A 25,464-nucleotide genomic window follows, 5' to 3' on the forward strand; every position below is an offset into this window, starting at 1 on the left:
AGCAGTGTCCTCAAAAAGTTCCAGTCTTGAAGCTCCTGCATAAGTGTGGATTCCGCTCCGACCGCTCGAGGAAACCTAAAGTAAGATGGTCTCAGCTGTGACTCCGGCCATGCCCTCTGATGCATTTCATCCTGACTACCGGGGTTTGATCACAGAGAGAGAGGGACCTCATGGCACAAGCGGTGTGTGGTGAAGACTTTCGGGAGTAAATGCAGCATATTTTTTTGCACAAGTCTATGGACTACTTGAGGACTTTTTATTTAATGTTATTCTCTATGCACCTCATTGATTACTAATTCTTGAAATTTGGTCATAGCGCCATTGTGAAGTTGGGGTGTTTGACTGAACACACTCTTATTCCATATGTGTCTTCTAATGAATGTTAAATAAATTTGCTGGCAATTTAAACTACCATTTTTTTTCTTTGTAAATGTCACTTTTGCTGTAGCACATCTTACAAGAATGGAAAAAGGGGGTATCTCCCAAAAAGTGTGAGGTCCTGCAGAGTATCAAACTCTGAGTCTGGTACAGATTATAAGAGACCCCATGCAAAAAAAAAAAAAAAAAAGCAAAAACAAAAAAATGCATGAGAGTCCCTTAAAATTCATACCATATACTTAATCTGGGCATAAAGCCTGGGTGGTCAGGAAAGGGGGAGGGGGGAATTGGTATGCACCGCCCCTGCCCCACACCATACTGGACCACATGCCCTTGACATGTGGGGGGTACGTTGCTGGGGAGGATCCCATGTTGATGAGGACAAGGGCCTCGTCCCCAAAAACCTTGCCCTGTAGTTGTGGGGGTCAGTTTTCAACGTGTATTTCCACAAGCCTCGAGTGAGTGCTGGAGGAGTGGAAGCGACCTGGGTACTGTTTCACATATTTTGGCAGTGCCCCAGAGTGCAGCCTTTTTGGAGCAATGTTGCAGAGGTCATTAAACAGCGTACATCCGTGGATGTAAGTGACAACCCTGCAGCCTACCTTCTAGACTTGTTGAACAGACCCATTAAAAAATATAAAACCTCGCTGACCATTCACCTTTATAATACTGCAATGGAAGCAAATGTGCCCACCCACAAAATCTCTGTGGCTTGCAAAGGTTAATGAAATCATGGACATGAAGGATCTCATAGCTACCTTGTATAACACTGAGAAAACCTTCAGGTCCACATGGATGCCTTGGCAGTACTTCATTTACATGGATGCTTAGCTTAATATGCTGTCACAAGTGACTAGCCACACTACCTTCTCTAACGCCCAGGGAGAACCTCTTGGTCGCTTCCCCAGTCTGTGTTCCTGTTCTCCACCCTTCTTTTCCCTATCCCCCTTATCCCCATTATGATATCGCTGATAATTACCCAGAATCAAAGTAAACTAGGCGCTGCTCCTGGACATACTTTTCAACACATACAGTACCTGTAGTTTCCCCCTCCTTGTGTACCCATCACATTCTGTCTTAGAAGAGTATTGTACCTTCCCATTGCTATTCCTTTTTGCCTGAAAGCTATCATGAGCTTGTCTTGTTTGCTGACGTTTTCTTGACTTGCTGCTTGACTATGCTGGAAACATATAGCATTTATTTTTGTAACTTATAGCTGCAACCTCTCCTAAGGCTGGGTACACACATTCAGTTTTTTTTCGTTCAACCCACTGGACTGAATGAAAAAAAAAAAAGAGAAATCACTGCACTGCACTAACAATGTTAGTGTTCCTTTGTGTTCTGACAGGGGGGCACCCCCCCGTCCCCGCCAGAACACACTAATCAGTGGTCACAGCCAATGGCTGATTGAATGCTGATTTTCCAGCATGCCCCTTCCAAAAGACTGGCTTCTATTCGGACCATATGTACCCAGCTTAAATATTCTGTGACTTACCTTTATAAATAAAGTGATTTACAAAAAAAAAATAGCACAAGCACATTTCTTTATTCTTCGGGCCTGTCATTATCACATCAGGCAGTAAAAATAACCTTTTACACATCGTCAGATATACTTTAAAATTCCAAGAAGAGGGTTTCCTGCATGGCTTGTGAATTACCAATGAAATAGCACAACCTACAGAAACTAGATCTTACACTTTCAGTTTGCATGTTCTCCCTGTGCCTGTGTGGGTTTCCTCTGGGTACTTTGGTTTCTTCCCACAGTCCAAAGACATGTTGGTAGGTTAATTGGCTTCTGTCTAAATTGACCCTAGTATGTGTATGTATGAATGTGAGTTAGGGACTTTAGATTGTATGCCCCTTGAGGGCATACAGTACCTGTAATATATTAAAAAAAAATTATATATATATATATATATATATATATATATATATATATATACACACACACACACACACACACACATGCTCCTAGTTTTCAGGGCTTAGAACCTGTCCAACTCACATGCTCTCGATGTCTATGAGGCTGCTCTCTCTGCGATTTCCTTTGTTTTCCAGTGCTCTCTTCAGGTCTCTAATTTGATCTCCAAGTTCAGGATTTAGATCAAATTCAGCTGGGTATTCAGCTATCCAGAATCTGCAAATACAACAAATGTATATATTTACTGCAGAATTAGCCCTTCTGATTGTAAATGATACATTCAATTTGATTAAAAAAATAAATAATATAAGACATGCATGACCTCACAAGATGGCAGATTCTTTCCCGATCAGTATTATCACCAGCATCTGAAGTGAAGAGAAGTTAAGAAACTAAAATTCCTACTGAAAATTATTTTCAATTAGAAATGAGAACATAGACACTGAATGAAAATCAGAATTCAATTCATGCTGTACGTTTATTGAATTTTTATAGCATGTGCAATAATCTTTGTGCTGCACAATTAAGAGGACTCTGGTCCGAACAATAAGTGAGTATTATTTTAAATTGAGAAGAAAATGTTGGTATTAAAGTGAATGGGGCCAGTGACGTCACTGGTTAAGGACCCAGCAGTGTCTGCACCCGCTGGTGTCCTTAACAACCATTGAAAACCTAACATTGTTATGTATAATAGTGATAGTAATACTGCTGCTGTTCAAAATTCTCTGCTCCTGCCAAATGGGTAAAAATATGGTGTTGTCCAAACACCTGAACAGCCAAAGTTCAGTCCAAGCTGTTCTTATCTGCTCCCTTTTACACCTTAAATATACCATTAATAGAATTGTATACTGTAAATGTTCAATGAGTGCATGATAAATACATACAGTGTAATTACAGTGCTAGGGAACTACTTGCTGGTTCTTGAGCACCAACAAATCTCTCCCAACACCCCCATAAAACCCCCATCATTTGGCAATAGCGATTGGGTTGTTCATTAATTCCAGTCACTTGATTTGTAAGCACTGTCCTACATTATATTATCTGCCTGACAATGTGTGTATAGCTTGGGCAGATTGATCTTTTGTTCAATATAATGTCCCAGCATGATACTGGAAAGAAGAGCAGAGCTGCACAACACCTTAGGACATGTTTGGAGCTGCTCTTGCACTTCTTCCTAGGTAACAAATACTGCAGCAATACTGGGCTACTCAGTAGAGTAGTATACCATTTACTTTGGTGACAGTGGCAGTAGTTTACATTGGTGTCAGTAGGAGAAGTGAATACCCCATTTACATTGCTGTCAGTGCATCCCACTGAGAACAGTGTAAGGGACATACGCTACTCACACTGACACCAGTGTAAACTACTCTTACGGATACCAGTGTAAGGGGCATTATTTTTATACCGGCATAGATGTAAGAAATGTTTTTTTCTAACAAATTCCTATTTTCATTAGTAAAACCTCATCTGGAATATACAGTTCAGTTTTGGGCACCAATTCACAAAAAGAACATTGGGGAACTGGAGAAAGTACGGAGAAGGGAAACCAAACTGATAAGAGGCATGGAGGAGCTCAGCTATGAGGAAAGATTAGAGGAACTGACTTTATTCTCTCTTGAGAAGAGAAGATTAAGGGGGGATATGATCAACATGTATAAATACATCAGTGGTTCATATAGTGAACTCGGGGTAGAGTTATTCACCCTGAGGTCATCACAGAGGACAAGGGGGCATGCTTTACGTTTGGAGGAAAAGGAATTTAATCTCCAAACACAGAAAGGTTTCTGCACAGTAAAAGCTGTGAAAATGTGGAATGGACTCCCTCAAAAGTTGGTTCTGGCCAGCTCAGTGGATTGCTTTAATAAAGGCCTGGATACTTTCTTGGATACACAGAATATAACTGGATACTAATATTTATAGTAAAGGTGATCCAAGGAATATCCGATTGCCTCTTGGGGGATGAGGAAGGAATTTTTCCCCCTGCAGGAGAAAATTGGATCATGCTTTGCTGGGTTTTTTTGCCTTCCTCTGGATCAACTGTGGGTATAGGATTATAACTTTTTTTTTTTTTTTTTTAATGGTTGAACAGGATGAACTTTTGTCTTTTTTCAGCCAGCCTAACTATATAACTATGTAATTCCAATGGTGAAGGATATCATTTTCCTAGAGAGACCAGTGCGAGGAACATTTTTTCCTACTGATATAAATGTGGGGAGCATTATTTTCTCACTGGTGTAAATGTGAGGGGCATTTTTTCCCACTAAAAGTAATGTAAGGAGCAATAATTTTCCCATTGACCCCAAAGTGAGGAGCATTATTTTCTCACTGACACTAATGTGAGGAGCATTATTTCCTAATGACACCAATGTGAAGGACATACTACTAATTAGAGACGGGCTTCATGTTCGAGTCGAATGTAAGTTCCACTGAAACATGGGCCATTCATGTGTTCACTGAACACATGAATGGTAAGGGCATTCAGTGGGTTGTTTACCCACCGTTCCCCACAATGCACTGCACCTTGACAGTGCATTGTGATTGGCCAAAGCAATACACCTGACCACAGGTCAGACGCAATGCTTTGGCCAATCACAGCCGCATGATGACATCACAGTGGGGCAGGGATAACCCTGCCCCCTTGTGACGTTATCACAATATTTAAGAATTATCATCCCGGCGCAGCTGTCAGATGGCAGGAGAGCGGAGCAGTTTTTTTTTCTTTTTTCGGGTCCATGGTATCGATGGGCATCGTGATTGACGTTGGATCTACTTCGGGAGGACATTTTTTTTTATTTTTGTTTTTAATGAAAGACTTGTCAAAGACAGTCTCCTGTCATTTTTTACTTCCCTTTTTTTTGTGAATGGGTAGCGGTACCATGTACCACGTACTCATTCACATGGGGCGGCAGGGATCTGGGAGCCCCCTTGTTAAAGAGGCTTCCAGATTCCAATAAGCCCCCTGCCCGCAGATCCACACAACCACCGACCAGGGTTGTGGGGAAGAGGCCATTGTCCCCATCAACATGGGTACAAGGTGCACAGCCCCCATGTTGAGGGCATGTGGCCTAGTACGGTTCAGGGGGTAGCGCTCGCTCCTCCCCCCCCTTTCCTGACCTGCCAGGCTGCATGCTTGGATAAAGGTCTGGTATGGATTTCGGGGGAAAACAAACGAAAATTCTCCTGCGCTCCGGGACCCAGACAGGTGGCACAAGATGGAACCAGGCCTAGAGGGAGCGACCCCCAATGCATAAAGGGCTGTGCAGCTCCAAACCAAGGCTGGGGAAGCCCAATCAGCACTGCAAAATGAAATAAAAAACAAGAAGCGCACCAGCCTTGCGCATTACCTCAATAACCAAAATTTATTGCTTATAAAAAACATACTCACAAACAGCGAATAAAATCAGGCATGTAAGTCCTCTCAGGGACTTGGGGATTACAAGAGTCCCATCAGGAGAATGGGTGTTCAGTACAGCTGACGCGTTTCGAAGGGAGTCCCTTCTTCCTCAGAGCTAACTGAACTATGACTGCTCCCTCCTATATATACACACATATATCTAGACCAAAGCTAGGCCCTCCCTACCGGGTTGGGCAGTCTCAGGGTAGTAGGAGGGGCCAGAGTCTTGAAAACTGACAATCAAAGTATACAATGCCATTAGAGAGAAACAACATAGATTATAAAATATATAAAAAGTGCATGAAATACACATAAAAAAACACATAAAAACATAAAAACATATATATATATATATATGAGAAAAAACCCACATTTTGCATCCACCACTTGATGTGCTTCCAATCCCTCAGTTGAACCGTGACAACAAAGACGATGGTAATCGTCACCGATTACACATAGTTAACATCTTCCATGTTACATCTACGAACCAAGTGACTCATGGGCATTTCATCTAAAAATAGCGCTGAATGGAAGTATAGCCATCAATGTAACAGTATACAAAAAGTTGTTATTGATATAGATTGTTCATCACCGGATCTCTAGTGATTTGGTGACCCTAGTGACACAACTTCATGTATATATATGTATGTACAAGTAAAAAGACTTAATCACCCACCCTCAGGCCTGCAGCCCCGAGATGTGTGTTTTTTGTGTTTTATACCACCAGGCAGCTGCATGCGTTTCATGATCAGAAGGTAACAGGGATTAGAACAATACTCTTCATCTACAAGTGTATACATCCATATACATCTATATGCATTTACAGACCCACCGACATGTCCCTCCACACTCTGACCTTCACCCCTACGCTGTGTGTTTTATAACACAAAACGGCCACAAGCCCTTCATAATCCGATAATGAAGGGGATTCGATCGATTGTTCTTATCCATGATATTTTGTAATCGGCTGCAGAGGGAGAACATGGACTTCCCTCATTACTTGCAGCTTTACCCTATGTGTGGAACGCACGCTATTTTGCCGTGCTCGTAACTGCGCATGCGTGAACCAACACGCGCATGCGCAGTGAATAAGGAAGGTCCGTCTGCGCGATCGCGTAGGTCCCCTTCACGCGCATCTGACGGCCACTCTTTGCGCGTGCGCTCACCCCGCTCGAATGAGTCAGATACCCGACCTGCTACCCCGCCTCCAGCCTCTGACGAGGATCTCCTAACGGGAAAAGACCTGTCTGGGGAATCCCCTCTGGCCGGCTTACTATTGTGTGTATCTTCTAGGCGATCCAATGAGGTGGTCAGACCGCTCTGGCTGAGATTTATCAAACATGGATTGGCAGTGTCTTAACAGTCTTAGGGGCTTATCAGTACGCACCAAACTGCTAGAAAACATATATACAGAGCCTAAAAAGACCTAAAACGACCATGCATGTCCTAGTGGTGTAGGCAGTGCAATGAACACTCATTATTATTCCTTGTCCGGGCTAGTCCTAGGCCACCCCACCCCCCACACCCATAACATCCCCACTGGCAGCAGAATCTATAACACTAAGGACAGTACATATATTAGATATATTATATATATTAAATATATTATATTATTTTATAACGCAAACTGAACTTAGGGTGGAACAGTAGAGTTCACCTAATTGTGTTGGTACTTCCTGGTGACTAAATGAGAGTATGGATCTCCAGGTCATCATTTAAGCCTCTAGGAGACAGAGTACCCAATGTGAATATCCAAAAGCTTTCTCTTCTGCAGAGTTCTTGGTATCTCCTCCCACTATCTAAGTCTTTTGTAATTGCTTCTATTCCAAAGACTTTCAGTCCATCGTAATTGCTCTGATGTACTTCTTTAAAGTGACGGGGGACTGAATATTTATCTTTCGCCAATTTTATATTACTTTTGTGCTCGCTAACGCGTGTCCTAAGACACCGTGAGGTCCGGCCTACCTAGAGTAGGCCACAAGGGCAGATTAAGCCATAGATGACAAATGACGTCCCACAGTTGATAAACTGTTTAATGGAAAATCTCCTGCCGTCTGTGCTCAAGAAATCTTTTTTCCGGTGCCATATGACTCCACATGTACCACAATTGGGAACGCTACATCTGTAGCAACCCTTTTGGTCGAATAGCACTGACCATGGACCTGGGTTAGATGTCTGCTGGAAGTTCCTTTTGCGTACTCTACTAGGTGCTATTATGCTCCTAAGATCCCTAGGTTTCCTGAAAATTAGTGTGGGTCTATCAGGGAGTACCTTTCCTAGAGACGGGTCGTTTTTTAAAATGTTCCAATTTTTTGACAGAGTGTGTTTGATATCCCAGGCTTTGTTGCTAAATCTAGTACAGAACCGTACTTCGTTCATATTACAAGTGTCAGTGGCGGTCTGGGAATTACTACCAGCTTCCACGACAGTGGAATCTATGGGATTACTATCATAAAGGGCTAGATATTTATTACAAGCTGTTTGAATAAGCTGTGCCTCATATCCTTTATTTTTGTTTTTAATGAAAGACTTGTCAAAGACAGTCTCCTGTCATTTTTTACTTCCCTTTTTTTTGTGAATGGGTAGCGGTACCATGTACCACGTACTCATTCACATGGGGCGGCAGGGATCTGGGAGCCCCCTTGTTAAAGAGGCTTCCAGATTCCAATAAGCCCCCTGCCCGCAGACCCACACAACCACCGACCAGGGTTGTGGGGAAGAGGCCATTGTCCCCATCAACATGGGTACAAGGTGCACAGCCCCCATGTTGAGGGCATGTGGCCTAGTACGGTTCAGGGGGTAGCGCTCGCTCCTCCCCCCCCTTTCCTGACCTGCCAGGCTGCATGCTTGGATAAAGGTCTGGTATGGATTTCGGGGGGACCCCACACCATTTTTTTTTTTTTTTTACATTTTGGTGTGGAGTTTCCCCTCAAAATCCATACCAGACCTGAAGGACTTGGTATGGATGGGAGCGGGGATCCCACACCGTTTTTTTTTTTCCCCTTTCGTCTTTCAGAACAGCACCTTGAGAGACCTCGGCTCCTCCCCACCTGAGGAAACACCTCCACCCAAAATAAAAAGTTCTCCACTCCCCTCCGACCTCAGTTCAGGTGTTTCCTCTGGTGGGGAGACACGTGAGGAGGCACAAGGTGCTGTCAGGTAGACAGGTTAGGGGAGCCGAGGGTCGGAGAGCCGGCTGGGAGGCTCAGGACAGCAGGGAGTGAAGGCCGGAGCGTCCGGCTTCAATCCTCCCAGGGCCTGCTGCCATGCAGAGAGCGTGCACCCTGGGGGACAGGTGACAGCACATACCTGCTCTTCGCCCCCGACCCCCTCCGGCAAGTTGGGGTGTCGGGGTGGCCATGGTGAGATTTGGAGAGGATCGGGGAGGAGTCCCGTTCCTTCCCATGCTGGCGGGAAGTGGAGCTTGCTGGGCCGGATGTTGGGGGACGGCGTTTCCGGTGGAGGGGGCGGGGCTTCTCCCAGGGTTGCGGCTTCCGGTCGCGGCCATAGACACCGCGGCAGCACGAATTTTGAAAAAGGCGGTGCGGAACAGCCTGGGAGCAGGCTAGCACAAGCGACCACCCTCCTGAGAAGGATGACGGATGCACTGGGACCAGGGGATGCCAGCACCAGCCAGTCTTAGGTAAGGTGACTCAGAGGAGTCCTCCCCTACCTGGTGGCCCCTAGCTCCTGGGGTATTCCCGGACCCTCTGGTGGTGAGGGTTTTCTTGGGCAGGGAAGGGGTCCTGTTGGAGGGGGTCAGGCCCTTAGGCCCTGCTGGGAAGGGGGGGGGGAGCAGAGGGGTGATGGCAGTGGGTGATAGGCTCCCTTTCTGCCCCCTTTTTTGTCTTTCAGGGCAAAGCCCGGGCGAAGCTTAAGCACCAGGAGCCTAAGCGCAGATGCCCATCCTGCAAAGTAGTGCTAAAAGATTCCTGGAGGAAGGTTCTTTGCGGCCCATGCATTGAGGGGATAGGAAAAGAGGAGAGGCCAGAGCAGGGTGACTTGGTCAGGTCAGTGAAGGAGCTGACCAGTACCTTCGACTCTTTCAAGAGTCTTATGGAGAGGTTAGCCGTTCCCCAGACCACCCCTTGCCCCCCCCCGGTGACCTCAGTAGGTCAGAGCAGGGAACTCCTCATAGCAGGGGAGGACGAGGAACCTTTAGGGGATTCCCAGTCGAAAGAGGAGTTAGCTGGGGAGGGTCCCTCAGACGAGTGCAGGGGTCCTTCTTGGTACAAGTTGTACGAGACTCTAGACATCAAGGAGGAAGTTAAGACCTTGTCCTTGCATAATCAGATGTATCAGGGGTTAGAGGAACAAAGGCACAGAGTGTTTCCAGTGCATGATATCTTAGTGGATACCATCAAGAAAGTGTGGCAGGACCCGTAAAGGAAGCCCTTCTTTTCCAGAGCTCTTAGAAGGAGATTTCCGTTTAGTGAGGATCCTGAGGCTGTGTGGAATAAAAACCCCAAGCTTGACGCAGCCTTTTCACAGACAGCGAGAAAGACGGACCTAGCGTTCGAGGATATGGGGGTCTTGCCGGATTTGTTGGACAGGAGAGCGGAATCCCTCCTTAAAAAGGCTTGGGATTCAACCCTGTCAAACTTGAAGCCTGCCAAGATGTCTTTTGTAAGAAAGCTGCTGACTGTTTGCCTCCTCATGATTGTGCTATTGACCTCTGACCTGGGACTGCTCCACCTCGAGGTAAAGTTTACCCTCTCTCCACTCCTGAGACTGAAGCCATGTCTGAGTACGTCCAGGAGAATCTGCAGAAAGGATTTATCCATAAGTCCAATTCTCCTGCTGGGGCTGGCTTCTTCTTTGTGGAGAAAAGATGGTACGCTCCGTCCCTGCATTAATTATAGAGGTATCAATGCTATCACCGTTAAGAATCGGTACCCTTTACCTCTGATTTCTAAACTCTTTGACAGACTCCGAGATGCCTGAATTTTCACTTAGCTAGACCTCCGTGGAGCATACAATCTGGTTAGGATCCATGAAGGTGATGAGTGGAAAACAGCTTTCAATACCAGAGACGGGCATTATGAATATCTTGTAATGCTCTTCGGCTTGTGTTTCCCCCCAGCCGTCTTTCAGATCTTTGTTAATGACATTTTTTCTGATCTCCTGTATGTTTGTGTCATTGTCTATCTGGATGACATGCTAATTTTTTCTCCGGATTTATAAACTCATTTTCAGCACATATGTACTGTTCTCCTACATCTTCAGGACCACTGCCTGTATGCAAAGTTGGAGAAGTTCCTCTTCGAACAAACCCAGGTTCCTTTTCTAGGCTACATAGTCACAGATAAAGGACTGCTTATGGATCCTGCCAAACTCCAAGCCATCTCCAACTGGCCTCAGCCCTTTGGGTTGAAAGCCACACAGTGCTTCTTGGGATTCACCAACTTCTATCGCCAGTTCATTCCTGACTATTCTTTGCTGGTGGCCCTGATCACTTCTTTGACCCTGTAGGGTTCCATCGCCAGAACCTGGCCTCCTGAGACAGTCGACGCATTCCACAAACTAAAATCCACCTTCCTCTCTGCATCTATTCTCATACGTCTGGACATTTTCCAGCCTTTTTTCTTGGAGGTAGATGCTTCATCTTTGGGAGTGGGGGCCGTCCTTCTCCAAAAGCATGATGGTAAGCTCCGTCCTTGTGCCTTCTTCTCTAAAAAAAGTTTTCGGATGTCGAAAAGAATTACACCATCGGTGATCAGGAACTGCTGGCGATAAAGCTGGCATTGCAAGAATGGCAACATTTGCTGAAGGGATCCCCACATCGCATCCTGATTTATACTGATCTTAAGAACCTCCAGTATCTTTAGTCTGCCCGGCGTTTGAGCCCCAGGCAAGCATGACGGGCCCTCTTCTTTGCCAGATTTAACTTTGGCATTACCTTCTGGCCCTGTTCTAAAAATGTGCAGTGCAGATGCCTAGATCATTTGACATTGCTGACTCTGAGTGTCATGTTGAATTGGAGCCTATCAATTCTGCCAATCGAATCCTGGCCACCACTCATCTTCAGCCTAAACTCATCCCAACCGGAAAGACCTTTGTGGTCCCCACCCTTCGTTCCAAGCTACTCAAATGGGCACACGACTCTAAACTCTCTGGACATCCTGAGGTGCAACGCACCTGTGCCTTCCTGCAGCGTCATTACTGGTGGCCCTCACTGCGGAAGGATGTTGAAGAATATGTTCAGGCTTGCTCCATTTGTGTGCAGTCTACGTCCTCCACGTTTGCCCCAGAAGGTCTCTTTTTACCTCTACCTGTTCCAGATGAACCTTGGCGTTGCATTTCCATGGACTTTATTTCTGAAATACCCCCTTCAGCTAGTTCCACTGTTATCTGGGTGGTTGTGGACAGGTTTTCAAAAATGTTCCACCTAAGTCCACTTCCAGGACTACCTTCTGCCATCACGTTGGCTTCCAACTTCATTAAGGAAATCTTCCGTCTTCATGGTATGCCCTCACACATTGTTTCTGATAGAGGTGTTCAATTTACAGCTCGCTCCTGGAGGGCTCTGGCCACATTCTTTGGAATCAAGTTGGACTTCTCCTCAGCCTTTCATCCGCAGTCTAATGACCAAACCGAAAGGGTCAACCAGAACGTGGAACGTTATATTCATGCCTTCATTTCGGCCCATCAGGATGATTGGGTAGACCTTCTACCCTGGGCAGAGTGTGCCCTTAATAACCAAGCTAGTACTAATGAGTCTCCTTTTTTCACTGTGTATGGTCATCATCCTTCGGTGCCATTTCCTGTTCCCATCTCCTCTGCGGTGCCCGCGGCTCCAAACAAACAACGATCATTCAATTCCATCTGGGCAGAGGTTTCCAAGAATTTACATCTGGCAGCTTCCAAGTACAAAATAGTTGCAGATCGCCCAAATTTCTCCCTGGTGACAAGGTTTGGCTCTCTGCCAAGATTATCTGTCTATTGGTACCCTCGGTTTGCTCCTCGGTTCATTGGTCCCTTTACCATCCTTCTCCAGGTCAATCCTGTTGCTTTTAAACTTCGCCTCCCGTCACATTTCAGAATCCCTAATGTTTTCCATGTTTCTCTTCTGAGACCGTACATCATCAACAGGGTTTCCTGTCCTCATCGTCGTCATCCTTCCCCAATAGCGAGTACTTTGGATCAGTATGAAGTCAAGCAAATCTTGGATTCTAAATTCATCAGAGGGAACCTCTTGTATCTAATTGACTGGAAGGAATATGGTCCTGAGGAGAGGTGTTGGATTCATTCTACTGATGTTTCTGCACTTAGTCTGGTGGAATTTTTTCCCCTTAAGCCTGGCCCTAAAAAAGTGGGGAGACCTCGTAAGAGGGTGGGTACTGTCATAGTTAGCCTGCAGTTTCATGTTTGTGTTCTTACCTCCTTGCTGCAGTCCTATTCCTGATCCCTTCACATGTGTGTTTGTCTGTGCTCAGCCATGGGTGTCGCCTGCTGTTCTCTGGGTTTTATTTCCTTTCTTTCCATCACTTCCTGGCCCACCTCCTTGTTTGCCTGCCTATATAAGACATGCTCAGACTAGGCCACCTTGCCTGAGCAACTTCCTAGTTGTCGGAGATCCTGTGTGTTGCTATTGCCTGTATCCTGCATTGACTACCTATGTACCGACCCCAGCTTTGTTCTCTGACTGTGATTGTTTTCCACCTGTCCTGACCTCAGCTAGTCTATCGGATTTCCATTTGTCTCCTCCCATTGTACTCTGCTCCCACGAGTGGCCTCCTCATCCTTAGCTGGGCGTACCTGGGGGCCGCGACCTGGTCCCAGTCCATCCCCACCATCAGGGGCTCTGGTGAAGAGCAGGCTGGGGCTTAGACTCCGCGCCCTGGGGAACCCAAAGTTGAGTATCTACAAGGGCTCACTACCACAGGTGCTGACAGTGCCTCATTTACTTTGGCACATACGGCCCAGCAATGGAGGGTCAATGCACATCAGATGCCCAGTACTCAAAGGAGAATCAAACCAGATCAGAATTTCTACAAGGAAGTAGTGCGGATTCAGGCCACCAAACAGACTCGGATCCCCACCGCCCCTAAGCTTCCAGACAAGCTGGGGGGACCTTCTCCTGTTGTTTCCATCCAAGTAGAGGAAAGTCCCTTTTGGATACTGGAGCTCAAGTGAACCAAGACTTCTATGACAAGCACCTGCCCTTGCAGAAGTTAGAAGAGCTGGATATATGGGCCATCGGAAGTCAGAACTTCCCCTATGACGGTGTCAGGGATCGCTGGTCTCGCCGCGGCGTACGGGTCTGCGCGTGTGCAGATTGCCTAGGTGCACCAATGTGCAGGCACTAGGACCTGGGCGCCGTCGGCGGCATGCGCCTGGCACCAGTGACGGTGCAGGGCACGCTATTTAAACTAGCCAGGCGGTGATCAGATTGCCACAAGGTCTAGTTCCTGTCATCTGTTTTCTGAAGTGAGTTCCTAGTTGCCGACCCTGCCTGTCCTGATTCCTGTTGATTATCTCCTGCTCTGATCCCTAGCTCGTCCCTAACTACTCCTCTGCCTACCCCTATGTTATTGGACCTCCTGTTGCTGAACCTTGGTTCGTGAACTGTTTACTCTTTGCCTACTGCTCTGTACCAAACTGCCTCCACCATTACTGACCCGGCTTGCCTGACCACACTTGCCCCTGACTGTCATCCATCCATCCCGCACAGGGTCCTGGACCTGTCAGCCCTTCACATCAGGCTCACCCCTAGCACATACCCTCAGCGGGACCCCTCTACCACAGTTGGGTGCACTCAGGGACCACGACCTGGTCTCAGTCTTGCACCAAGTCTATCCCCACCATCAGGGGTTCTGGTGAAACGGCAGACTGGGACTTAGACTGGGGAATCTCATTCTGTGGGTCACTAGAGATCCCACTGAGTGGTGCATGACAGTATCTTGCGGCCATGACTGAGCCTGGAAGAAGAGCTTCCTCTTTGGATGACATATGCCAACGCCTGGCGACCCTCACACAAGAGGTTAAAGCCCTACAGCAAGGGTATACATATCTGGGTGACCGCATTCAGACTTTAGCCACACCGACATCCCCGACCAGGCATTCTGGGGAACCTCCTGGGGGAACACTGGTCTCAATACCCGCACCGGAACCCCGTGTCCCCACACTGGAATGTTTTAACGGGAATCGAAGCAGATTTAGGGCATTTCTCAACTCATGCCAACTGTACTTTGACCTTCAGCCACGGACATTCTCATCAGAATCCGTAAGGGTAGGGTTCATCATTTCCCTACTACTCGATGAACCCTAGAGCTGGGCCCACCGCCTATTAGAGACTCGTCACCCGCACTTAAAATCGGTAACGGTATTTTTTTGAGGCGATGGCACTATTGTATGACGACCCGCAGCAGGCAGCGACGGCTGAGACAGCCTTACACGCCCTGAGGCAAGGCCGACGAGCAGTGGAAGACTATGCTTCCGAGTTCAGGCGTTGGAGTAGTGACACCCTATGGAATGATGCGGCCCTGCATCACCAGTTCCGCCTGGGTCTATCTGAGTCACTTAAGGACGAGCTGGCCCGAGTAGACATACCCGATACTCTTGAGGCCTTGATAACCTTGGCTATCCAGATCGATCGCAGGTTGCGGGAGAGGTACAACCAAGGGCTGAGACCAACCTGGGTACTACCTCATGCTCCGGGCCAGCCTAATTCTTTTTTGGATAACCGGAACCAGGAGTCTACAGATACACCTGAGCCTGGGCCATCAGGAAGGATGCGGCCTTCACTAACACTTGCGTCAGGTAAACTATCTCTGCCTTTATTGTGGGGGAGCAGGCCATGTGGTGCGTACCTGTCCAGCCAAGATGGGTAAGTGTACCTTTTGTTTTTTCTGCAGTTGCCCCCAATGGTCCTAGTAGCACCAGTTATCTAGCTGTGCTATCTCACTTCAGCTTCCGGGGAGAACGGTGTCAACAACGGCAATTGTCGATTCCGGAGCATGTAGCTGCTTTATAGATTTAGACTTTGCAGCTCAGCAGCAGATTCCCCTACAGACGAAGGAGGTTGGGTTAAATATATTCTTGGCCGATGGGTCCCGTATTAGATCAGGGGTAGTAGACCGGGAAACCCGACCTATCTGCACTACAGTGGCAACCCACCATCAGGAATTCCTTCGCCTGGATGCCATTGCATCCCCATTGTTCCCAATTATCTTGGGGCTCCCTTGGCTATGAGCCCATGATCCCCAGGTTGATTGGAAGGTGGAGTCAATTTACTACTTTTCAGGTCTGGTATCCCCCCATCACCCAGCTGACCAGGCAGAGGGTTCGCTTCCAATGGACACCTGAAGCGCAGGTAGCATTTGAAGCGTTGAAAAAATTATTCACCGCAGCTCCTATCCTGAGCCACCCGGATCCTTCCTTACCTTATATCCTGGAGGTAGACGCATCCGAGAATGCAGTAGGGGCAGTCCTGTCTCAAAGGAAGGGCATTAAGGAGCTCATGCACCCAGTGGCCTTCTTTTCTAGGAAATTGACCACTGCAGAAAGGAACTATGATATCAGGGATTGGGAGCTCCTGGCGATCAAGGTGGCGCTAGAGGAGTGGAGGTACTTACTAGAGGGGGCTATACACCCAATCTTAATCTTCACGGACCACAAAAACCTAGAGTATTTGAGGACGGCAAAGCGATTAAGACCACGTCAGGCCAGGTGGGCACTATTCTTTTCGAGATTTACATTCCACATCACCTATAGGCCAGGGTCAAAAAATACAAAGCCCGATGCGCTCTCCCGCATGTTTGAGGACCCTGAAGAGATCCCCAAACCTGATACTATTCTGTCCTCGGGGAATTTCCTAGTCCTCCAAACCGAGCTCCGTTCCAAATTGCAAACCGCATCCGTAGGAATGCCAAGTCCACCCGGTGTTCCCTTACTGAGTAGGAGGGTCAGATCGTGGTACCCGAGGAGGCCCGTACCTTGGTACTGGGCTATTGCCACGATCACCCATTAGCAGGGCATTTTAGAGTACGCAAGACCCTGGAGCTATTGCAGCGCACGTTCTGTTGGCCGAATATGGTCAAGATTTGTGAGGTATAAGTTAGAACCTGTACCATTTGCCAAAGAAACAAGCCTACTAGGAACAAGGCCTGGGGTCTACTACAACCTCTACCAATACCCGACAGGCCATGGAGAATGATCTCTATTGATTTTATTGTGGAACTTCCACCCTCTCAGGATCACACAGCAATCTTTGTGATTGTAGATCGCTTGTCTAAGATGGCCCTTGAGACAGCGCGGGTTTTTATTAAGGAGGTGGTAAGGCTCCACGGAATCCCCAAGAATATTGTGTCAGACAGGGGGGTTCAGTTCATGTCTAGATTCTGGAAGGCCCTATGTGAAACCCTAGGAATTAAGCTGCTCCTTTTCATCAGCTTATCACCCACAAACCAATGGCCAGACTGAACGGACGAATCATACCCTGGAGCAGTACCTCAGATGCTATACCACCTTCCTCCAAGATGACTGGTTAACGCTCCTGCCGCTGGCGGAGTTTGTATACAACAATGTGAGTCATTCTGCTATGAAGCAATCCCCGTTTTTTGCGAATTATGAGTTCCAACCCATATTCTTGCCAGACCTGATTCCGAAGGTCAGGGTTCCTGCTACGCAGGATATGTTAAATTTTTTTTCTTCTAATAGCAAGGTGTTGCAAGAGGCAATGGCAAAAGCCCAGGATGACAATAAAAGGGCTTTTGATAGGAAGAGAAGAAGGGAATTAAGCTTGCACCCAGGGGACCAGGTCTGGTTAGCCACGACGAATTTAAAAATGTCCCGCCCATCGAGGAAACTGGCACCTAAGTTCCTGGGTCCTTTCCGGGTGAGACGCAAGGTCAATGAAGTTGCTTACGAACTCACACTCCCCGAATCTCTTAAGGTTCATCTGGTCTTTCATGTGTCTCTATTAAAACTGGCGACACCAGACCCCTTTCCGGATCATAGGTCTAGACCCCCGGAGGCTATAAACAACGACGGAGAGGAGGAGTTTGAAGTAGAGGCGATCCTATATTATAGGAAAAGGAGAGGCCAGACTCAGTTTCTTGTTAAATGGAAGGGTTATGGTTCAGAGGAAAATTTGTGGGAACCGGCCCAAAACGTTCATGTCCCAAGACTTGTTCGGGAATATTTTCGAAGCCAGCCACTGAAGGGGGGTCATTCGGGCATCCGGAGGCTGCCCGTGGGGGGGGCAATGTCAGGGATCGCGGGTCTCGTCGCGGCGCACGTATCATGCGCAGATTGCCTAGACGCACCAATGTGCAGGCTCTAGGACCTGGGTGCCCGCGGCAGCAATTGCGGCTGCGCATGCGCACTCGCACACACAGGCGCGTGCCTGGCACTGATGACAGTGCAGGGCGCGCTATTTAAACTAGCCAGGCGGTGATCAGATTGCCACAAGGTCTAGTTCCTGTCATCTGTATTCTGAAGTGAGTTCCTAGTCGCCAACCCTGCCTGTCCTGATTCCTGTTGACTATCTCCTGCTCTGATCCCTGGCTCGTCCCTGACTACTCCTCTGCCTACCTGTTATTGGACCTCCTGTTGCTGAACCTTGGCTCGTGACCTGTTTACTCTTCGCCTACTGCTCTGTACCGATCTGCCTCCACCGTTACTGACCCAGCTTGTCTGACCATGCTTACCCCTGACTGTCATCCATCCATCCTGCACGGGTCATGGACCTGTCAGCCCTTCACATCAGGCTCACCCCTGGCACATACCCTCTGCGGGACCCCTATACCACAGTTGGGTGCACTCAGGGACTGCGACCTGGTCTCAGTCTTGCACCAAGTCCATCCCCACCATCAGGGGCTCTGGTGAAAAGGCAGACTGGGACTTAGACTGCGCATCCTGGGGAATCTCGTTCTGTGGGTCACTAGAGATCCCACTGGGCAGTGCATGACAGATGGTTATTTACCAGTCAGGCTGACTTTAAATCCCTTGGTGGCTGGGAAAATTGAGACTTTTGACACGTTAGCAGTGGTCTGTCCTCGCCCACCAGGGGTTAGTATGAGTTCCCTCATCATAGGAACCAATACTGATCTGGTCAGAAGACTGTTGACGCCTGTTGTTCTGGAGTCAGGCACTTCAACTACAAGTGTGCACCCCATGTTGAGACAGGCCTATCAGCACCTGGTACAAGAACAGAAGGCTCCAGCTGAGGAAGAGTGGAAGATCTGGCGTTTGGACCAAAGGGAGAAGGTGTTTCAGCCTGGTGAAGTGGCTTGTTTACAAGCATCCGTCAAGTTGAACTGGAAGCAACCAGGCCCTTTCATCGTCGTCAAAGCAGATGGCCAGAGAAAAGGTTTGGGAGTAGAGATAATTCCCGAAGTTGTTTCAACTAAAGCGTTACAAAGAAGTCATGGAAAAATCTCTGTTAGTGTCTGCAACATAATGGCCTTGCCTGTGAAGATGCCAGCTCGGATGTTGTTGGGACAAGTTAACCCAGCCACCCCAGTCTCACTATCTGATTTGGCGGGGGAAGAGAAAGATGGAGTCCCTGTCAAGGAATTCTATCTGAAAAATACTCCCCTTCCACCTGAATGGAAGGAAAGGGCCAATGCTCAGCTTCAGGGATGGAAGGTCGCATTCTCCAAGAGTGAATTCGATGTGGGATGTGCAAAAAGTGCCAAACACCGAATCTGTCTTGAAGAGGATAAGCCATTCAGGGAGAGAGTTTGGCGGATTACTTTAGGGGACTTGGAAGACCTGCATGAGCAGCTGGCAGAGTTGAAAGGGGCAGGTATCATCCGAGAGTCCCGGTCTCCATACGCTTCTCCAATAGTGGTGGTACGGAAGAAGAATGGGGCATTGAGGCTGTGTATTGATTATCAAACTCTGAACAGGAGGACCATTCCTGACCAATACACCACCCCAAGAATAGAAGACACCTTGCAGAGTCTATCGGGAGCCAAGTGGTTTAGTGTGTTAGATTTGAAGAGCACATACTACCAAATTCCCATGCACCCTGAAAACTGGGAGAAGACCGCTTTCATTACCCCGGTGGGGTTCTTTGAATTTGACCACATGCCACAAGGCCTGTCCAGTGCCCTAGCCACTTTCCAGAGGTTAATGGAGAAGATGGTAGGCTACATGAACCTGATAGAGATATTGGTGTACCTAGATTATATCATTGTTTTTGGCAAGACTCTGGAGGAGCATGAAGAGTGTCTAGAAAAAGGTACTGAAAAGACTCCATGACGATGGGTTGAAGTTATCCCTGGAGAATTGCCAGTTCTATCAACCCTCAGTTAACTACCTTGGCCACATTGTGTCTGCTGATGGAGTGGCCACCGACCCCCAGAAGCTGGTGGCCATCACTTCCTGACCAAGGTCTACTAATGTAACTGAGCTTAGGTCATTTCTGGGATTCTGTTCCTACTACAGAAGATTCGTCGAAGGATTCGCTAAGATAGCTCGCCCACTCAACAAACTACTGAAAAGCGAAAAGGAAGACGATGACCCAGATCTGACTAAACCTGTTCAATCAGCTGGAGGTCCTAGAAAACCCAGAGAGTCCAATCAAGAACAGTGGACTTCTCAGTGTGAAGAGGATTTCAGACAGCTGAAGTGGAGTCTAACCACTGCTCCAATTCTAGCCTTTGCAGACCCAACCAAGCCATACGAGCTGCTTGTTGATGCTAGCAGAGACGGGTTAAGCAGGGTGCTGTATCAAGAGCATGATAGGCACCTTCAGTCTGTTGATCATGTTAGTCAGTGCTTGGCACCCACTGAGAAGAACTATCCCACAAACAAGCTCGAATTTCTGGCTCTAAAGTGGGCAGTAGTGGATAAGCTGAGAGATTACTTGTACTGGGTTGAATTCATGATCAAGACAATAACCCTCTCACCTATATCCTCACTATGGCGAAGTTAGATGCCACAGGTCACAGATGGCTGGCTGCCCTATCTGAATTCACTTTCAGTCTGAAATATCAACTGGGAGTTGGAAACAAAGATGTGGATGCATTGTCAAGAGGGCCCCATTGTTCCAGGAACTATCCTAAAGAATGGGCTCAGCTGACTCGCGAAGGGGTACGAAGCTTTGTGTCAAGGGGCAGAACACCAAGCTGGAGGAGGATCCAGGACCAAAGACATTGGAGTGTCAGCCACTCGTGTTCCCAGATATTACTGCAGCGTCACCCAAGTAGGGGATGAAGGCTTGCCAAAACTCTCCAAGAAAGACTTGCGAAGAGATCAGTTCGAAGACCCTCTCTGTAGCTTTGCATTGAAAGCCTGGGAGAGCCAACACCCTGACTTGCTCCTCACTGACTCCCCTAAGGAAGCTTGTCTACTACACCGAGAGTGGGATCGGTTGCAGTTGCATCAAGGGGTGGTCTACCGAAGGGGCCCCTCTGGTGATCCTGAAGAAAGATGTCAGTTGTTCCTGCCAGAAAAACACAGAGAGACAGTATTAACTACCTTGCACGATAGTCATGGTCACTTACGACCCGACAGGACCTTCCACCTGGTGAAGGAAAGATTCTACTGGCCCTGCATGAGGGCTGAAGTTGAGGGTTATTGTCACTCCTGCATTAGGTGCATCCAAAGGAAGACGTTGCCTCACCGAGCTGCCCCAATAGGCCACCTTCAGAGTCAGGGACCCATGGAGCTGGTGTGCATTGATTTTCTGAGCTTGAAGCCTGATTTGAGTGGACAGGGAAATATCCTAGTAGAAACTGATCACTTCACTAGGTATGCCCAGGCTTTTCCCACGAGAGACCAACAAGCATCCACGGTAGCCAAGATCTTGGTGGAGAAATTTTTTGTACACTATGGTCTACCTCAATGCATCCATTCTGATCAAGGGAGAGACTTTGAAAGCAGCCTCACCAAGAAACTGTTAGACCTATTGGGCATCAAGAAGTCTAGAACCACTCCATACCATCCTCAGGGAGGTCCCCAACCAGAGAGATTCGACAGAACCCTCTTGGATATGCTTGGGACTCTGACTTCTGAGAAAAAGCAGCACTGGAGCAAGCACATAGTAGCTATCGTGCATGCTTATAACAGCACCACAAATGATGCCACAGGATACTCTCCCTATCGTCTGATGTTTGGGTGGGAGGCCCCTCTGCCAGTAGATTTGGCTTTTGGCATGTCCATAGACCATAGCTCTGCAACCTCACACAGAGGATACGTGGACCGCCTGCGGAAAAGTCTGAGGCTCAAGCTATCTCAGATGCAGACGAGGACAGAGAAACAAATGAAACTTTGACCTCAGGGTGCAAGTGCAGGATTTACAGCCTGGTGACAAGGTACTGCTGAGAAACCTGGGTGTCCCTGCAAAAACACAAATTAGCTGACCAGTGGAAATCGCAGTCCTATGTCGTCTGCAAACAACTGCCAGGGTTCCCAGTGTACCAGATCGGCCAGAGGTAAGCACAGGCCTGCTGAAGACTTGACATCATAATCATTTGTTGCCTCTATCTGAAGCAGTTTGTGTGCCACTACAGCCAGATCCACAGTCATCATCCAGGGCCCCCCAGAGATCTCTGCCAATGACTCTGTCTCATTCTGTGCTCCAGCTTGCAGAAGATGGGGACAGCGAAGATGAAGAGATGAGAATGGATTGGCTTTGGTCATCTCAGATGCCTGAATCTGCTATCCCTTCTCCTGCTATGGTGATTGGCACCGGGATACTCAGGCCAGAAGCTCCTGAGTTTGTGCCTCAGAGTCCACTAATTGAAGAGCTGGAGAACTCTCAATCCTCTTTGCTGACAGCAGACCCTGCAGACTTCTCATCCTTCATTGAAGAGGAAGTTAGAGATGAAGCTAAAATGCAGGAAGAAGAGAAGGTTGTGGATGAAGAAGAGACCAGTGTGCTTGCAACCCCAGAGCCTAAAGAACAGCAAGAGTGTAGGGTTATTCACCCGCCAAAGAGATTAACATATGATACTTTGGGTGAGAGCTCTGAAGAGGTCGTTCTCACTGCAAAAAAGGACTCTTGAAGCACCTATTCCTTCCACCGCAGATTTGGTGGTCGACAATCCTGACTCACCCCCTGACACATCTGGCTGGGCCATTCCAATTAAGGTGGCTTGTAGGCAGGACAACCTTCGCTCCTATGCTAACTGGTGGGAGGTTCCTCTGCCAAAGTTTTATGAAAATGTAAATTGTTTGGTTTCTTGTGTGTACTAACTTGTTTTTTCTCCGCATGTATAAATCAAGCATGTACCAGGTCAAGGATTGATACTGCCTTTGGAGGACCAAAGGTTCTTTGGTGGGGGGGTGTGTAGCGGAGGAAATTAATCCTTTCTGTGACTGCTGTAACCTGCTGACTTGCATCTCCTCTGAGCTCTGACACTTACACTGGGCACACACAAGGCAGTGAGGGATTTCAGCCCCTCCCTTCTTCCTCTCAGACTGTAATAGAGAGAAAGCCAATCAGAAGAGCCATTAAAGGAGCCAAAGACAGGGACTTTCTCAAGCAGGAGATGCAGCTGCACAGCATTGTGGAATATGCAGTCTTCAACAGAAATGGCCTGATAGGCTTATATGAGGAATGGAACTACAGAGATTAGCATGTTTAGTGAAAGCAGAGTGAAGGATTCCATCTTGTTTTTCCTGAGGGGAGGCATGTGGCAGGTAACAGTAAGAAATGCTTAGGGTCAGTTCACTGCATGTTTAGTTATCTGCATCTGTCAGGGGAACATCCAAACTCAGAGAAGTGGCCTACAGTATAGTGCCTACACCGACAGTGTGAAGCGCTCATCGTGAGGTGACCAGAGCCTGTCATTTCCAGGACGATCGTTTGAGCCTTAGTCACAGGATCTGGTGAGAGGGATTTTGCCCACTAGCAGATGAAGGAACACTGCACAGATACAGAGACATTACACTTCGCCCATACTCAGCAGGCACTGGGTTGTGTAGATGGCCCTGCTAAACAGACACAGTATTTGCTTTGCTATACAAATACTTCCACGGGATTACAATTATATATTACGATAGGAGTTTAAGTGCACCAACAAAAGTGGCTAGCTGAAGATCCCGAGATTCATCCTGTTACCAAGAGACTGAAGTTACTGGTGCCATACGGGCACACGCATGCATATTCAGGCCTCTATGTTGCATGCTGTGTGAGGGAATAGCTTTATCTTGGAAAGGAGCTATTAACCACTTCAAGTACGGACACTTTTACCCCCTTCCTGTCCAGGCCAATTTTCAGCTTTCAGCCCTATCACACTTTGAATGACAATTGCGCGGTCATGCAACACTGTACCCATATGAATTTTTTTAGCATTTTTTTGAGACAGATGAAGTTTTATTTTGGTGGTATTTTTTCACCACTGAGATTTTTATTTATTTTTTGCTATATAAATGAAAATGTCCAACAATTTTGAAAACAAGTGTTTTTGTTATAAAATTTTGCAAATAAATAATATTTCCTCATAAATCTTGGCCAAAATTCATTCAGTTATCTTTTTAGTAAAAAAAAAATAACCCAAATTAGTTTATAACCAAAAATTATAATTGTTTACATTTTTATTTTATCTTTTTATATTATGTTTTTTTTTTTACATACTGTTACCCTAGCAGTACAGTGTCACCATGGTGACACTGTACTACTTGTGGGGGGTTCTGAAGATTTTTTTTTTTTTACACTGATTGCTTTTACATCCATAAAGGCTGTAAAAGCAATCACTGAGGTTGGCCAATCAGTGATCACATGATCGGGACCTCGCACAGAGGTCCCGTACAACGATCGATGTTCCACTGTGTCCGGAGGACACAGAGGGCACCAGATCGCGGTGCTGCGCACTCCCAGGGAGCGTGCACAAGCAGGGGGCGGGGAGGCCATTTATTGGGCTTGTGGTGTCGGGGGTTAGAAGGGAGAAGTCTGACACAACAGAGAGTCATTCTTTTATCTCCTCCTACTTGGACATCATAGAGCCGAATTTATGTAGAGGAGTTAAACCCACTTTGAGGTTGCCATTTAAGTGTTTGCCAAGGGGTTATTCACGGTTGGAATCCCCTGGAAGCAGCCTGAGTGTAAAAGTGAGCTATATTGCTTTTGGTCGCAGTATTTGCTGTTCTCTTGATTCACCTAACGCAGGGCTTGAAATTTTCACTCTCCTGCTCACCAATGGCGAGTGGAAATTATGGTGGGGGCGAGTATGTCGCCCAGGGCCGTCTTGCTGAGCAGGCTCGGAGCTCAGGCTGGATCTGTCATTGGCACTGGGAGCCGTCAGACTGCTCAATAGCTGAGTGCAGTGAAAGCAAAGCAAGGAGTGTGTGCTGTGCTCTCTGCCTCCCCCTAGAGTGCAGTACCCGGATCTGTGAGTGAACAATGAAGTACTGCAACTTTATATGGGTGTGTGTGTACGTGTACATGTGTGTGTGTTTGTGTATGCATGTACAATTGTACATGTGTCTGTGTGTATGTACATGTGTGTATCTGTACATTTGTCTGCGTGTATGTACATGTATGTGTGTGTGTACATGTGTCTGTGTGCATGTGTGTGTGTGTGTTTATGTACGTACATATGTCTGTGTGTACATGTGTCTGTGTATGTATGTACATGTGTCTGTGTGTATGTACATGTGTCTGTGCATGTGTATTTCTATGTATGTACATGTATCTGTGTGTATGCATCTGTACATGCTTGTGTGTGTCTGTATGTGTGTGTGTGTACAGGTATCTCTGTTTGTGTGTGTTTGTTGGTGGTGAGTAACTCTGAGGCCTGGCTAGTAGCTCAGGACTTGAAATTTTAAGCCCTGACCTAACACATACCTGTTGTTAATGTTTATTACTTTCCAT

General features: G+C 47.2%; 1 protein-coding gene across 2 annotated transcripts in view; it reads right to left on the reverse strand.

The window, feature by feature from the left end:
* The window catches only part of RASGRP2 (RAS guanyl releasing protein 2), an 890,649-nt gene that overhangs the window by 468,305 nt on the left and 396,880 nt on the right, over positions 1-25,464 (reverse strand). For both annotated transcript variants that reach the window (XM_089681654.1, XM_089681653.1), the window contains exons 4-5: positions 2,622-2,672; positions 2,384-2,515 (exon numbers count right to left, since the gene is read on the reverse strand). In XM_089681654.1, the coding sequence (XP_089537780.1) occupies positions 2,384-2,515; positions 2,622-2,672 (183 nt within the window). The remainder of the gene's footprint in view (positions 1-2,383; positions 2,516-2,621; positions 2,673-25,464) is intronic.

The sequence above is a fragment of the Staurois parvus genome, unplaced genomic scaffold (genome assembly GCF_062004578.1).
Source record: "Staurois parvus isolate SC_StPar_1 unplaced genomic scaffold, SC_StPar_1.0 ptg000275l, whole genome shotgun sequence".
In the NCBI taxonomy this organism is placed as follows: Eukaryota; Metazoa; Chordata; class Amphibia; order Anura; family Ranidae; genus Staurois; species Staurois parvus.